The sequence below is a fragment of the Aphis gossypii genome, chromosome X (genome assembly GCF_020184175.1).
Source record: "Aphis gossypii isolate Hap1 chromosome X, ASM2018417v2, whole genome shotgun sequence".
NCBI classification, from domain to species: domain Eukaryota; kingdom Metazoa; phylum Arthropoda; class Insecta; order Hemiptera; family Aphididae; genus Aphis; species Aphis gossypii.
The window spans coordinates 51,722,139-51,738,482 of record NC_065533.1 but is presented as its reverse complement, the minus strand read 5'-3'; the positions used below and the strand labels follow the sequence as shown (position 1 = coordinate 51,738,482).

At 27.7% G+C, this 16,344-nt stretch overlaps 2 protein-coding genes across 4 annotated transcripts; one reads left to right on the top strand and one right to left on the bottom strand.

Annotated features, from left to right (window-relative positions):
• The first annotated feature begins 3,095 nt into the window (after positions 1-3,095).
• On the top strand, positions 3,096-7,937 carry LOC114126324 (cytoplasmic dynein 2 intermediate chain 2-like). Of its 2 annotated transcripts, XM_027990239.2 has the most exons (10): positions 3,099-3,369; positions 3,431-3,512; positions 3,573-3,779; positions 4,177-4,298; positions 4,416-4,528; positions 5,138-5,333; positions 6,678-6,805; positions 7,292-7,437; positions 7,499-7,692; positions 7,754-7,937. In XM_027990239.2, the coding sequence occupies exons 1-10, from the start codon at positions 3,308-3,310 to the stop codon at positions 7,809-7,811; spliced, it is 1,308 nt and encodes a 435-aa protein (XP_027846040.2). In that variant the 5' UTR covers positions 3,099-3,307; the 3' UTR covers positions 7,812-7,937. The 2 variants fall into 2 exon arrangements, with proteins under 2 accessions (XP_050062251.1, XP_027846040.2); XM_050206294.1 differs by lacking the exon at positions 7,754-7,937 and having other exon boundaries at positions 3,096-3,369; positions 7,292-7,441.
• Positions 7,938-8,001: 64 nt separating this feature from the next.
• On the bottom strand, positions 8,002-15,680 carry LOC114126323 (uncharacterized). 2 transcript variants are annotated; one of them, XM_027990237.2, is made up of 2 exons: positions 14,837-15,680; positions 8,002-10,891 (listed from the first exon to the last, which is right to left on the bottom strand). In XM_027990237.2, exon 2 carries the CDS (start codon positions 10,861-10,863, stop codon positions 10,189-10,191), a length of 675 nt encoding a protein of 224 aa, XP_027846038.1. In that variant the 5' UTR covers positions 10,864-10,891; positions 14,837-15,680; the 3' UTR covers positions 8,002-10,188. The 2 variants fall into 2 exon arrangements, with proteins under 2 accessions (XP_027846038.1, XP_027846039.1); XM_027990238.2 differs by lacking the exon at positions 14,837-15,680 and adding an exon at positions 14,395-14,634.
• Positions 15,681-16,344: the final 664 nt, after the last annotated feature.

Here is a 16,344-nt window from a genome sequence, read left to right as displayed (position 1 = left end):
TATATTGATTTTACAATGATGTGTGTTTTTTTTATTAATGTTTTTGTGTCTGTGTACACTGTACAGCATAACTACCTAGTCAAAATAATGCTTCAATTTTAAACTTTGGAAGTGGTTTTCGATGGCAAAATGAATATCCTTGGTGCATAATAAAGGTCAAAAATAAACATTTTCCAATAGTTTTAAAAAAAATCGAGAAAAACAAAAAAAAAAAAGTGACAGAAAAACGGGAATTTTTACGCAAAACCAGTTTTCGACTAAATCAACTTTTTTATATGGTTGTAATTCAAAAACTAATCACTGCAAATACTTGAAATTTTCACCAAATATTTATGTTAGTGTTATCTATATATAGTTAAATTTTCAAAATATTTTGAATTTTTTTGAGTTATTTATAGACCACTGAAATTTTCGATTTTTATGAGAATTTATTTTTTGAAGTGTCGATAAAAAAATTTTGGATGACCAAAAAAACTTGAAAATTTAATACAAGGTTTCTTATGAGTTGTCCTTATTGTAGCTAAAAAAAAATTAAAAATCTTTAATCATAATTTTTTTATAACCGTTTATAGTTCAAATATGTACGAAATCTGTCAAAATCGCGAAAATTTGCAACTAATTTTGAAGTTGAATAATCATAAAATTTGTTGTGTTTATATCTAAGGATTAAAAATACAACACTAAGTTTTCCTTCAAGTAGCTATAGGGAAAACACGAAGCATCATTGTAAGAAAAATTTTAGGTACGTTTAAATATTACATTTTTACGAAATAGCGTGAAGATAACGATTTATCATCAAACGACTTTAAATATTTGTTATTATTCAAAAATGTATAATTTGTAGATACTTGAAAATTTCACCAGTTATTTAGATTAGCATTTTCTCTGCATGATTTAATTTTCAAAATATTTTGACTTTTTTTGAGCTATCTATAGACAACTGAAATTTTCAATTTTTCTGAAAATTTTTTTTTCAAGTGTCGATAAAATTTTTTTGCCCAATCAAAATACTTGAAAATTTAATACAAAGTTCCTTATAAGTTATTCTTATAGTGATTAAAAAATTATAAGAGTACATAGGCACAATTTTTTTTTTTAGCATTTGAAATTCAAATATTGACAAAAATTCGTCAAAACCATGAATATTTTTAAATTGTTTTGTAGGTATAATTCATAAAAATTGTTGTATAAGAGTAGCTAAGAGTTGAAAATTCAATACGAGATTTTCCATAAGTTTAGCTTATAATAATTATGAAATAAGTTAAATTCTAGTGTATTCAGGCCATTGAAACATAAACTACCTTTTTCACCAACCATTCGAAAGGATATCCTAGGCTGACAAATCATCTTCGTTCAGAATCGTTTTTCGTATACAATGATACCTATCATTGGATTCAAATTTAACACTTTTGTAATATATAATAGTGATCCACACGAAACCTAATGTACAACAGAGTGGTACCCACTTACCCGCTTTTTTTTTCTTTTTAATTTGCTAAGTTGTAATCAAATTCTTATGATCTTAGTTTTTATATCAATTTCTATTTCGATTTTGTTATAGTTTTAAATAATATAATATGATACCTACAGATTTTAATACGTACTGGTTTTTATCACTATTCTTTGGTTTCAGTAAGAATTTAGTTCAGAGCCAAATTGAGGGACTTTAGAGGACTAAACCTTTAGGGCCTAGGCCTTCAAAATATTAATAAGCTAATACTTACGTATATAAATATTTTCAACAAATCATATTACTATTAGCACATACTTAAAATAAATAAATACATTTAATAGCAATATGAATACGTCATATAGGTAGGTACTTAGTAATAGGTATAGGCTGACAGTCAACAAGCTGTTTCCAATCAGAATCGTTTTTTCAGATAACTGTGATTACTATGACTTACTCAATGATGAGGCACATTGATACACTCTACACCTAATATACCTACCTACAGCAGAGTGGTCACTTATTTCCTTCAATTTTGTTATTTTGTTTTGGTTTTTTTTTCAAATTTAGTTTTAAAATCAAATACACATTTCATTAGCTATTGATATAAAAACGTTTAGGTACTTAAAATGTACAATTATCATAATTATTATATTTATCATTCCACATTCCCACCAATATTATACATATTATTGGATATAAGATATTATAATTTATAGGTGTATTTTATGGTACCTTATATAGTACCTATATAAGTATAGTAAATGTCCAAATGATTCGATAATATTAGTAATAACTTACAATACGATAAATGCCATATATTATTGTAAGATTTTCATAGTAATAATAAGTGCCTAGTAATATAATACACTGCATCGTAAATTAAGACTAAGTACATAGGTAGATAGTTTAGTATGTACCTAGTTGTAATAGACAGTCGGAAACTAGGTATACATAAGTATTTTACTTGTCTATGTTTCAGACTTTGACTACTTCGAAAACCTAATAGTGATTATCAGTGGTTATTTATTTTTTATTTTTCATAGAACTTATATTTAAATTTGTGATTACTATTAATTCGTCCAAGGTATGGTAGCAAAATGTTATAAAGTACTATAAAGGTGGTAGGTACACATTTTTATTTTTCATAGTGCACAAAGTGTGTCGTAGTACACACAAAAATAGCCATTGGACTTATTATATTAAATCGTAGCAAAAAACTAGCAACATGCCAACATATAATATTTATCATACAAATGCATAATACATTTTGTACTTCTACAAGTATAATAAAACTTAAATGAATAATTGAATAAGTAGGATTGTAAAAAAAAAAAAAAAAAAAAATAATGAAATATTAACTTGAAAATTAATTTATGTACCATAGGTAGTCTATAAGTAAAACTATACATAATTTAATTTCTTTAATTAGGTGTCAAATACGATTTTGTGTTATAACCACTTACATATTATTAAGTGCAACAAAAACATATATGTATACAATAGGTCTAGTATCTACATATATGATCTATGTTAATTTATTTTCATAGAAATTATATGTGAGTACATTTTTCAAGTTAGTATTGAGATTACATTACATAATTACAATTGAAGTATTTTTATTTTTTAACAATTATTGTTTAAGGTAGAGATTAGAGAACAATAACAAATAGATACCTACCTAACAATATTATTGTGATGGTTTTTATCACCATAGTAACAACATTCACAACTGTATCATAAATTTGCTGTAGCGTCACGTTTTCAATTATACTGACCTACCTAGATAAACAATTTTGTTTATAAGTATCAGAAATATAGAAAATATATGTGACAATATAATCTAATTAAAATATAATGTTTAGTGACAGCCCAGTAAATGTAGTCGGGTTTAATCATACTGAAACGCATAGGAAGGGGTATGATAAAAAAAATAATTTAATATTTACTGCAATTATTTTTAAATATTTGTTTAAATAGAAAAACTGAAAAATCAAGTCAATATAATGGATTGTTTACTGAAGATAAATCATGCGATACCGTTGATGTGAAAACTGTAGAAGTTGGTTAAATTTATCATCAGTTTTTTCTACAATACATTATTTTCTGTTGAATGTTTCAGACGCAGACTGATGCCTTTGAAAATATTGATATTGGAAAAATTGATCTTGTTGCATTAAACAATTGTTTGGAGAAAGGCTTAAGACTTTTAAAGACTGAATGTAATGGCTGGCCAGAAATGCATAGTTATGAAGAGAAAATTCAGAAAGATATAAATGATGACAAAACCATTAAAGTATCGTTAAGACAACACCCTTCATTTGGAGCGGTAATTACTTGTAGTTTTTCAAATATATTTTTGTGAAAAGATCACATTCATTGTATTTTAATAATATTATTATTTCTCTAGTTCTGAATATTTTAATCAAAACAAAGTAATTTAAATTTGGTGGTTTTAAAAATTAATTTTGACTAAGCTATTAGAAATAGTTTAAAAAAATTTGTTTGATATATCAATGAGTTATCTTTAGTAACAACTAACAACAACTTAGTAAATTATTCTCAGATATTATAAGTCATGTTGATTATAGATTTTAGTTAAGAGGTTGATTATAATAATTAATGGTTACAACTGACATATTTTAGTCATTAAAGTAGTTTAGACGTATACCAGTACCCATATCCTACATATTATATTAATTATTTATTTTGAATTGACTTTCAAGAAAAACATCAGTGCATTAGGTTGGAATTGTAGCGGTGACAAGTTAATGGTAGCTACTGGTGAACATTGTCATACACAGTGGTGTAATCATTTAAATTCAGTGTTTGTTTATACTATATCAGAGTGAGTAAATTATTTCTAATATTGCCATATTGGTATCCAACTTTATGAAAATTATTTAATATTTGTAATAGTGTTATGAATAATAAATACTATAATATGTTTATATTTGAAATTTAGTTTAGAAAATAATGGCAGTACTGTATCTAATAAGTTGGAGGTCACTTCTTGTATAACATGTTTAGCTACACATCCTACTAATGAATATCTAATAACAGCAGGATTATACAATGGTAATAGTTTAAGTGTTTATGAAAAATACATATAACAATTTAACAATATTACTAATTACTATAATATTATAATGTTTTTGATTTTAAAATGGTGACATTTATTGACAATGTAATAGTTTTAAAATATTTATTAGTAATGTTTGACACATGTTGATAGATAAGCATTGCCTAAGCGATCAACATATAGTTCACTTGTGTCACAACCATTCTACCAGTTTCACAACTAGCGGTTGTGCATTTCACCCCGAAGAAACCTAATCATTTCTTGAGATGGCCCTCAAGACTTTGACACTAAATTATATTAATACATATAGAATTTGACTGACACCTAGGTCACCAAATCTCTAGTTGTGGCACCATATTCTACATTTCTATTATATATTTTATGAAACTCAAAAACTGCAGCCTAATACTAATCACTACCAAATAACTCACATTAATTTAATTATTGTTCGTATTTTTTATGACAACAGTGACCTTTATGTTGATTGTAACAATTACGGTAAATTTCTTATGATACCATTGCCAATAAAAATTATTGTACTTAATTTAGTACTTACTAAATTTATTATATATCAATGAATATATAATGCTAAACATAATTTTTAGGCGAATTATTGATTTGCAACACCAATGACAATATGTCTATGGTTTCCCTTGAATGGCATTCACAGCCTGTATCTGAATCATTATGGTTTGTGAGATCTGATCTTCGTGTGGTATTGATAACTGCTGGAAAAGATGGATATGTGTGTGTTGGAACTATGATGAGTGACAAAATAAAATTTATCCAGCGTATATGCAGGTATATAATACAGAAATTTAATTATTCAAAATAATAATCATAAATTATGATTAATAATTCATAAGTCATTAAACTATATTTCATTTAAATATATTTTGTACAAATTGATATAACTAAAATATAATTTATTATATAACTGATTTATTGTTTAAATTTCATACAGAAATAAAATTATTTCTAAATATTAAGATATAAAATTTGTGTATGTGTTGTAACTGCATATTATATATACATAAATCAAATCAATGTATTCATAATATTATACTTGATTCTCTGGAATAATTTTCAACTACATAGAACATTTTTTACCTAATGAAATGAATGGGCATTAAAAGTCATTATTTAATGATTAAAATGAAAATAATAACTATAAATTTACATTTTTGTTTAGTAATATTCTATATACGGACAATGTCTTAGATACTAGATAATAAAGTGCTGATCATGTAAATGTCCTTAGCTAACACTAAATTTTGTTCAAGTATTAGTGTATGCATTTATTTATTTCCTGAATAAACTTTACAAAAGCTCTGTATATATCAATAAATGATTACTGGTTTATTGTATTACAATTAACAATTATACACCAGTTTCTTGATTATTTATATTTGCTTGAAATGTTGTCAGACATCCAACACCTACTTCCTAAATAAGTAACACCAGTTTCTAATGAGTAGAATAATTGCTTTGTGACTTTAATTCAATTTTTTTATTAACTATTATAGAAAAAAAAGTACTTGTTCTGCAACTAGTAGGTGTTGAATATACCCTTTGTCACTATGTAATGGATGAGTTTAGTTTAAATTCAATGATAAATCATTGCAAAAAAAAAAAAAAAATAATGGTGTGCAATGATAATAGGAGGATTAACATTTATTTATAAAATGCATATAATCGCATACATAGTTTTTTAGAATTTATTTTAAAAACTAATATAGGTATATTATTATATTTATCTAATGAAGATCTGTAACTGTTATTTTTTTTTGTCATAAATATACTATTTACTCGTAAAAACTGACATGATTTATTAATATTAATATTTATTTATTTATTAAGCAATAGATAAGATATTATCTTAATACTTAGGTATGTGTGATCACTAGTAAAGTAATAGAATACCCACACAATTGTAAAACTTGTATAAAATCTAGCTCAATCCAGAATCTAAAATCAATAGATATTTTTAAATAAAAAATATTATTATTGTACATTTTAAATTATTTTAAGTGATTTGATTAGTTTCAACTAGAATTATGATCTGAATTCAAGTAGGTTAGTAATAAATTAAGTAGAAATATATATTATATAATAAATAATAAACATCTAACTACATGTCTATAGATATTTAGTCGGGATTCCAGGAAAAGTCGGTATTCAGTGTTTCGATTATTCAAACAGACATTTTTTAGTAGCTCTAGAAAATGGGAAAATTTCCAGTCATTTGTGTGGAACAACAAGAAACATTAAAGGTACTTTTTATTTATTGAAAATAAAATAAATTGGTTATTACACACACTATTCCACACCACCCATGAGGTTGTGTGTCAGGTGCGTTTTTTTTAAAGTGGTTTCCCCAATAGGCCTAATCCACTTTGACAAGTCCAGAGGATTATTACTTGTACCGTGCATTTTTTTTTTCATTGAATTATAGTAATTAGTACATTAATACGAATTTGACATACATTGGTACTTGGCTATTGATGTTGACTTTAAATTTAAAAGAAAATATTGCAATGTATAGTATAGATATGTACCTATTATTTTAATACAGATGATGTTAACATTTAATTTTTAAATTTTGAATAATTTGTATAAAAATATTAAGTATAGAACTAAATTAATTTATTATAATTTTTGCCTAGAATTTCAAGCCGCAAGAGCTTTATCATAATTTATAATTTTTTTTTGTACTTTTGGTGATTTAACCAACATTTTTATTAAATTGTGCGTTTCAGAAGACCAAGTTTTAGAAGCAGTAACAGTTAAAACATATAATGGATGTTCATTAATGATTGAAAATATACAATTTTGTCACAAAAATTCAACTACATTTATCATCACTCAATTTGATTGTACAATACTATTATATAATGTGTATCAAGTTGGTAAAAATAAATTATTAATTTTAAGTTTACTTTAGATTTAATGTGGTTTATTCACAGAAGGATCCACAAAAAATTATTTTCAATCAAAAACTAATAACCAGATTATGTTGGAGTTTAGAAAATGAGTTTATAGTGTATATTGGCGAAGACAATGGAGAACTTACTAAAATTAATCTGATAAATGAGAAAACAAATTCAATCAAAAAATTCAAATCTTGTGATATAATTGCAATGAAAATCAACCCAAAAAGGTTTTAATTTTAAAAAGTTTTAGTGTTGTATAATTATTTAATTATTAAATTTTTTATACAGAAAAAATATTGCAATCGGTTCATTACAAGGAGAAATTTATATATGTAAATATGAATAGCTATTTACGACTTGAAAATAATATGAATTATTATGGTTTTATACATGAATATGGGGCGGAATGTTACTCACGGTTTAATTAATTATAAAAATACACTGCATTTAATAAAGAGAAAAATTGTATTACTTTTGAGTTATTTTTTTGTGCTGTATCAGGATATTTTGAGACATTGAATTATTTTAAAGAAAAATTAGTTTTATTGTGATGGAAAAACTGATGAAGAAAGGAATAAATAAATATATTTAGTGTACTTGTAGTATTGTTATAAGAATGAGATCGTATAAGGAATACTAACAGCTTAGGAATGGCTGTATTTCATTATTATAATTACTATTTTTTTTTTGTTTTTTTTTTTTTTTTGTTTTTTTTTTTTTTTTTTGGTTTTTACATTTTTTCTTAAAGTTAATGATAAAAAAAAAAAATTAGTATTGAGTTGAATTATTACACTAATTGAAAAAGAATACACTACTAAATGTTTTAACATTAATAACAATTTTAAAGATATTTGTAAAACAATTTAAGTAAATAAAAATACATTTGAATATTGGTGATTCATCTTACACATAATGGATTGGAATACTTAATTTTTTTAACTGTAACAGTTTCACAGAAAAAATAATTCCAATTCAACATTAATATTCTTAACATATATTTTTAAACAATAATAAAATAATTTATCATAAAAAAATAACACAGTAATATCACACCAATGGCCACATTCCTTATAATATGTATAATATCAACAATAATAGGATAGCCACTAAAACAGACACATACTGTGTTCCTTAAAACTAATTTGAAGAATTATTCATTACCGATCTAACTTAACAGATTAATGCCTAATGCTCAACATAAGGAGTTTAATGGGATATGGTTTGTGCCCATTATTTTAATCACACATTTTGTATGTCAATATTATTTATAGCGAAAATCTATACCAAAAATTAATATTGCATAAGTGACAACATATTAAATACACATGAATTGTTATCAATTGAACAGCATATTGCTGTTTTACATTCTTTTTTTTTTAAATTATCACTTATAGCAATTTACATTTTTGATCGTATGAAGATCTTAGATATGAAATACGTACCAACCTCTATAACACATTAATACACTGAATCTATTCTACTTGATACAGTCGGTGGAATAGTTTTTGATAAACAATTAGTATATAATAATCTGTGATATTGAACTACAATACTTATTAATTATACTTAAGAGAGGTTGACATACAATTGAAATTCTTTCGCATTTTTTTTTAACAATCTATCTTTTAAACATTATACATTCGTTTAATCTTTCCAAAAGTTACAACATTCACAAGATACAACACACATAAGGGCTCACTATATGTAATATAATTATGGTAAGTAAACCTTAAAAAAAATAATATTGTTCTGTATCACAATTGCACTTAAATAATATCAGAGAAGGGTAAAAAGTGTATTTGAAGTAATATTTATTTTAACTTTTTTTTTCACATGCTTGTGTTCATTATTTATAAAATTGGTAGTTAAATTAAAATATGAATAAATATTAAATAAAAAGGTAACATTTAAAGGAACGATGAAGAGTTCCATATACATCTGATTGAACTGATGTATATATACTTTATGTTATAATTTTCTTTGAATTTCATAGTTTTTAATTCAAATACAAATTTTACCAATTACTGACAAAAATAAAAATTGAATCGCTGATTTCATTATTATCACAAATATCACATTAACAAATGAATTATTTTTACTTAACATAATTTTTTTTTTTAATTTAAATATTGGGTGGGGTGGGTTTGATGAAATAACATATTGATTGATAATACAACGAGGTATATATAAAAATTGTCTTATTAAACGTAGATTTGATTTTCATAAATATTACAACCAATCAGCAATTCAATTCAATTATATTATATAGCAGTTTAAAATAATAACTTTCATAACTATCTATGTACTAGTATTTGTATTGCAATAAACTTTTAGTTCACCTAAATAAGTGACTAGATACTGATGCAAAAATCAGTCCATGATGAGTTTTGTCACAAAAAACAATAAAAAAAAAAATTAAATAATTAAAAAACAACTTTACATTTAAATAATTATGATACTTAAGATTAAAAAATTTAGTTAAGAAAAAGAGACTGATAAGATAAAATAAAAGTTATTAACATATGATAATGTAAAAAATAGAACTAAAATGTTGAAAATATTTAAAAGACAACTTCATCATGAATATGGGGATGAGGGGGTAACATAATTAAGTGGAGGGGAATATACTATAGTGAAAAAAATCACAATAAGCGTTATAATGTAAAATCAAATAATAATAATAAAAAAAAAAACATTTGTCAAAACATATTCTGAAGAATATCTTATATAGTTATGTTGAAGATAAGAGGTGATTTTCGACGCATAGATTTTGCTTGTGCTTGACAAGAGTTAAGCCATTGCATGGGTGGCAATGGCAAATCTCCAGGAGATGGACAATTGTTGAATTTGGCACCAGCATAAAAGTTATCACCATTAGGTGAGCTGCATCGTTCATCGATGTTCATAAGTTGTTTGAGCAAGGCATATTTTTCAATAACCAATTGCTCTATATCATCTTCTTTAAATTTCTTGTAAGGACCATATTTTTGTGGGGATTCATACGATGGAGGAGTGTGATGTAATGGCACTTCTTGTAGATGTCTAGTAGGAGTGTCAATAGGCTGAGAGCATAACAAATGAGGTCTTTTATCTTTTATTATTTGGTTGTTTTTAGCTACTTTATGAAAATTTGCTTTATTGTCCACAATTTCATCTCCATCCGACAAACTATGATCCGTAAATTTCCTAACATTCTTTGTATGTGATTCATTATAATTTAGCTTTTTAACGCAAATAGGCGTTTTTGATTTGGGTTTTTTTGATTCATGAATCACTTTAGAATTTTTAGCTGGACTAAACTCTGCTTTAGGTAAATTTTTTGTTTTACTTCTATGTACATTGCTTGGTAAGCTGTTTCTTCTTGGGCGAATTGGTTTGTACATATTTATGATTTGCATTGAATAATATTTAATGAGCAATGTCAACCTACAAAAAAATATTTTTATAAATATCACTGTTTTACATAAAATAAAGAATTAACATGTACTCAAGATAGTTCAAAGTTTAGTATTAATAGATGCAATTAAAAACCTAAAAATTTCAGTATGTGCCTATGTATTAAAAGGAGAGCTGGACATTTCAATAACAAATTTCTATGAACAACTTATTGTAGAAGTGATTCCTTACTCTTAAGGTAGACAATTAAAGGAACTAACGGAAACTGCAAAATAGACAATTTTCATTCAGAATTTGTAAAATGTTCTTCATATCCGATTCTATAGTTTGTTTTAAGTATTATTTATATTTAAAGTGTTTATTTGTCATTTTGTAATAAGTATATTTACCTTTAAGTCATAATTAAAAATCTGATTAATTGGTCTACGCCTTTAAACTGAGATTTAATAAAAATTGATTCATAACATACAACTGTACCTATTTAGAAAGGTACCAAGATAAACAAAATTTTTTATGTTTTTATACATTAGGTATAGGTAGTCACAGAATGATTATAACTAGGTAATATACTTTAAAATAAACAAGAATAGATGCAACATAAAAATGACTAATAATAGTTATTAACTATATTATGACATGGTACATACAAAAGCAGTATAACAGAGAGCAATAAATAAAATAATAAAAATGATTATTAGTTCAGTAATGCTAATATTCACTTGATGAGTTTTTATGTATAAATATTTTAATTAGAAACTAGATAAATCAACATATGTATCTCAGTATTTTACTTAAGAAACTATAATATACTAGTACCTATAAGTATATTCTCGAGTACATTACGAAAAATATCATCTGACTTAAGTACCTAATATACAATATTGACCAACTTACTATTTTTATTATTATTTTTTTTTTTTATAGTGAAATAATTATTGTATTTTATTTTTCATATTCATAAATTAATGGTAACTGTATTAAAAGTGGTTTAAGACTGGTGGAAAAAAATAAAATTTAAAACAGGCAAGACAAATTACATTAAAAAATATGTTTATCATTGTAAAAAATAAAGTTGATATTTTAATTTTGATTATTAAGTCATCAGCTCATCATGTATCATAAAACATGTAATCAAAACTTAATAAAAGTCTCGATAAAAGTAGAGACAAGTAGCATAGATAGAAATTATAATATTACGTGTAGGTAGAAAATTATTTATAAAAATATAATGGGACCAGTCCAACGTGATATACCGCCAAAAGACCATCTATAATAAAGAGTTATAGTTAAATATATGATCTACCAATAATTAGTACATATTATGCTACCTACATATTATTTTAATAATACTTTAATACCTAATATTGATACAAATTAATTTTGTATATGTATTTTTATAATATCATTCAGTTATTTATCTGTGAATTATAGCACAGAGTGTGAATATGGTGGACATTTATATGAAAAGAAAAAGATCAGTAAGAAATACATTTGGATGGTACTTTTAAAAAAATTGGGGCTTCAAGGTTTATTTAAAAATATTTCAATATTAAATATCATAGTAGTAGGTAGGTATGGCAAAAATAATAGAACTTGTTTGATATTCTAATTTATAGTAGTAGTATATTTTAATATATTACTATTTTAAGAGGACACCACACTTACATGTGTTGTCTCTGTCTTATACACGCATAACATAGTTAAAGACTGTTTTGCGAGGGATGACTTTACTTCCTCAGTATTTACATCAGAATTACCAAAATTATAAATCGCATAAAGAATTTTATCTGTGTCATACTGTTTTAATTTTTTTTGATAGGTAATAGTAACCAGTAGTTTTTAATAATTAAATGAAAAAACCTCAAGTTCCAAAATCAATAACTTTAATTGTATTCATGTTATCAAAAAAAAAAAAAAATTAAAACGGTACAATACAAATAAAATTTTTCCCAATGCTATTTATAATATTGATAAAATATTGAGGGCGTAAATTTTTTTATAACTATGTTACATGGGTATAAGACAGATACAGATACAATACATGCAGGTGTGGTGTGGTGTCCTTTTAAGAAGCAAATATAAATAATATGTTGTTTCAACTTCAATAAAATATTTTGAAAATATACTTAGATTATCGATATTATAAAAAAATACACTTAAGCTCTATACGACCTAAATTCTGAGCTACTAATCTAATAACTATAAAACAGGGGTGGCCAAACTTGTTTTGGTCACGATCTACTAAAAATATATTTCACCTTTAAAGATTGATTCCATAGAAATTTTTTTTATTATTGAATAACTATAATAATTATTAAAAACATATAGGGCGCGTGGTCCTAAAAATAAATTCTAACATGATCGACTTTGAAATTGTCCGCAATTGACCGGTTTTGACTGTTTGGCTGCCCCTGTTATAAAATATTTTCACAAATATAATCATTAACATTACTTATCACTAAATATTTTTGTATTTTTTTTAAAGTTATTACCAATTAATTTTTGTACACATATTAATAATTTATTAGTGTGAAATAGTGCATATAATTTTAGTATATAATTAATGATTTTGATTTAGGAGACCTGGACAGTTTCACTTTAAATTTAAAAGAGCCCATGAGAAAAAAAAAGCACTACCTACTCTAAATTATTGATTATAGTGGTATGATTAAAAATCGTTTAAGACACATTTTAACAACCACTCTGATTAAAAAAAAAATGTTTAGTCATTTCTGAAACAGATATTTTATTTATATTTATTTAAAAATGGTTATCTTGTCAATTATTTTTGAGAATTGAAAAATTATTTGATCTTAAACAATTTTAAAGTACTAATTTTTCAGGTGGTAGGTAATTTAATAGATTTTAAGTATTTTCTATGAAATTTTGTATTTATAACTTTTTTAATTCATACCTATAGAAAATAAGATAGTTTTAGTAAAAAACAATAGAAAAATATATTAGTTATTTATACTTATAATTAAATAACTCCTTTGAGTATCAAGCTTTCAAAAAATTTAATGAACAACAACAATTTTTATAATTATTGTGGCAAAATGCCAAAAGCTTCATACTTAAAGACAATAATAAATATAAAAAAATAATATAATATGATCACACAGTATAAATGTAATAAAAAAAGGGTACTTAAAAATTATTATTAGTAAATATTCATTGTAGATGTAGTACTAACATTTTTAGCTAGGTTTGCTTTATTTATTTATTACTTTATGGTTAGATTAAGTTAATATCTACTGGATACTTAAAATAAATTATTTAAATATTTTTCTTCAAAATCATTATGACTAGGTATCATTAATACTCAATTAATATAGGAGGTACCTAATGGTCACTGGTAATAATTAGTAACAATACTTTTTTTTTAAATTTTTACGTTCAGCCAAGGTTGGGAAAATGGGAAACAAAGATTTGAGTAAGCTATTAAATTCAATCATATATAATATTCAATTATATTTATAGCAAAAATAAAAATAAACTTCAAACGACATGACAGTCGTCCCAGATCATGGTACCTGTAGCAGCCAGTGCTCGTCACCGCGGTGCTCGCCTACTCGATATCCAAAACACAAATAGGACACGAAGATTATGATATTATAACGATCACAGGTCACTTTTCACCAGCTGACAGACGAAACGTAGACGAAAATTTTAATGACAATGACAACACAACAATAACGCGACTGTACAGACTACGTAGGAAAATTATACTGGACAGGTACGAACTAACCTGTGATGGAATTTGTTGGACGGGAAAAAAAAAATTTAATTGGTCCGCCATTACCCTACTCTCTCCCTCCCCCCCCCGCCACGCGAACCATAGACAACACGCACTCAACCGCAACGACATGGGCTTCGGACCGTGGTTAGCAGCAGCCACGACGTCCGAACCCGCTGCCAGGTTTCCCGAATTTGCTTACCATCGACACAAATAATAATTTGAAACGCAATGCTCACCTATCGGCGACGAATATTGTGGCGCGTGGGTACGTCTTCTTCGTCTTCGTCTCTGATAATGACGTCGACGGCAAATGTTCTTCGTCGCGTTCGGGATGGCGAGTCCGCCACGCACGCACAGCACGGGCTGCGGGCCTGGCGTGTGTGCTAGTCGGCCGACAAGATCGAATTGGACCGAACGACGACGCACGACGAGCGCACTGTTATTGAAACAACAACGATAATGACGATAATAACAATAATACGATATTACTACACGGTACCGCACTGACGGGCAGCGAACAATGTTTTTTTCTTCCGCTTTTCTGTCGCACGCGGGACGGACGAAAGAAAATCGCCGAAACAGCAATAGCGACGACGTCACGATACGCGATCGGTCGGTGTTGTGGAAATAATACAACAATATTATTATCGCGTTATGAGTTTAGTGACGCCGAATTAATAAAAAAAACAATAACGATAATGTCAATAATTTTTATATTATAGCACTACTACGGCGTATCAATATTATTTATACACCCGTATAGTATAATAGATTCTCCGTCGACAAGCGCGCGCTAGTTTCGTGAATGCCTACTTACGTGCAAAAATATACTCAAATGTCGATTCGCGGCCGTCGTCTTGCGCGGACGGCGGAAACGATACAAATAATAAATTTCAAAAACGAATAAACAATGGTCACGATGCGATGCGGACGGTGCGCGTCGCCGGTGGCAAAAAACGCAACGGATGGAAAATCGAAAACGACTGAGAGCAATCGGCACCGCGGCGATGGAGTCGTTCGACAACAACAACAACAAAGACGCGCTACGTACTTTGCGTAGCCTCCGTCGTAAACAGTGGTAGTGGTGGGGCTTACCCGATATACCACCCGCCACTCGGCCGACCCACCGCGCCCCGTTCGGCAGTCGGGCGGGTCGTGTGGTGGCGGTGTTTCCCTTCGCTTCCTCACTCCTCCCCATCGCCGCACCGCCACGGACGCCGGGAACAATGGCACTCGGCACTCTGTTGCTCGGGCGGGCGAGTGGTAGTAGCAAAAAAAAAAAACACAAAGTGAGAGGCTGTCGCTCGCTCTGCTCGTTGTGCGTGACCAGCTGCGCCGCCGTTTGTCGCTGACGCACATTGCCACATCGCCTAAAACCTAACCCGCCGCCGCCGCCGCCACTGTCCTCCACGGCGATTGCTGCTACTGCGGCGTTGCCGGTTGTTGGCGCGGGCGGTTCGGCGGGACGGCGATTTCTCGACGTGTTACGCCGGCGACCCGGCGCGGTGAAAGGCTCGTCGTCGCGTTTTACGTAAACGTGTCGGCGTTAAGCAGCGTTACGACCGGAGAGCGCTGTACGAAAGTTCTCCGTTAGTCGGCACGGTGCGACACCATGACGTATAATGACGCACGACGAAAAACAATATTTGTAGTAGCGCCAAAATATTATTATTTCGGACGCTGAATTATTTACGATTTACGACGACAATAATATAATATACATATATTTTGTATTGGCGCTATA

What these genes read in the sequence shown, in the direction of transcription:
- LOC114126324 (XM_027990239.2), top strand. Translation starts at nt 3,308, where the DNA reads ATGTTTAGTGACAGCCCAGTAAATGTAGTCGGGTTTAATCATACTGAA. An exon ending in AACAGCAGGATTATACAATG is followed by an intron (nt 4,529 to 5,137) that starts GTAATAGTTTAA and finishes CATAATTTTTAG; the next exon opens with GCGAATTATTGATTTGCAAC. An exon ending in ATGAAAATCAACCCAAAAAG is followed by an intron (nt 7,693 to 7,753) that starts GTTTTAATTTTA and finishes TTTTTTATACAG; the next exon opens with AAAAAATATTGCAATCGGTT.
- LOC114126323 (XM_027990237.2), bottom strand. Translation starts at nt 10,863, where the DNA reads ATGCAAATCATAAATATGTACAAACCAATTCGCCCAAGAAGAAACAGC.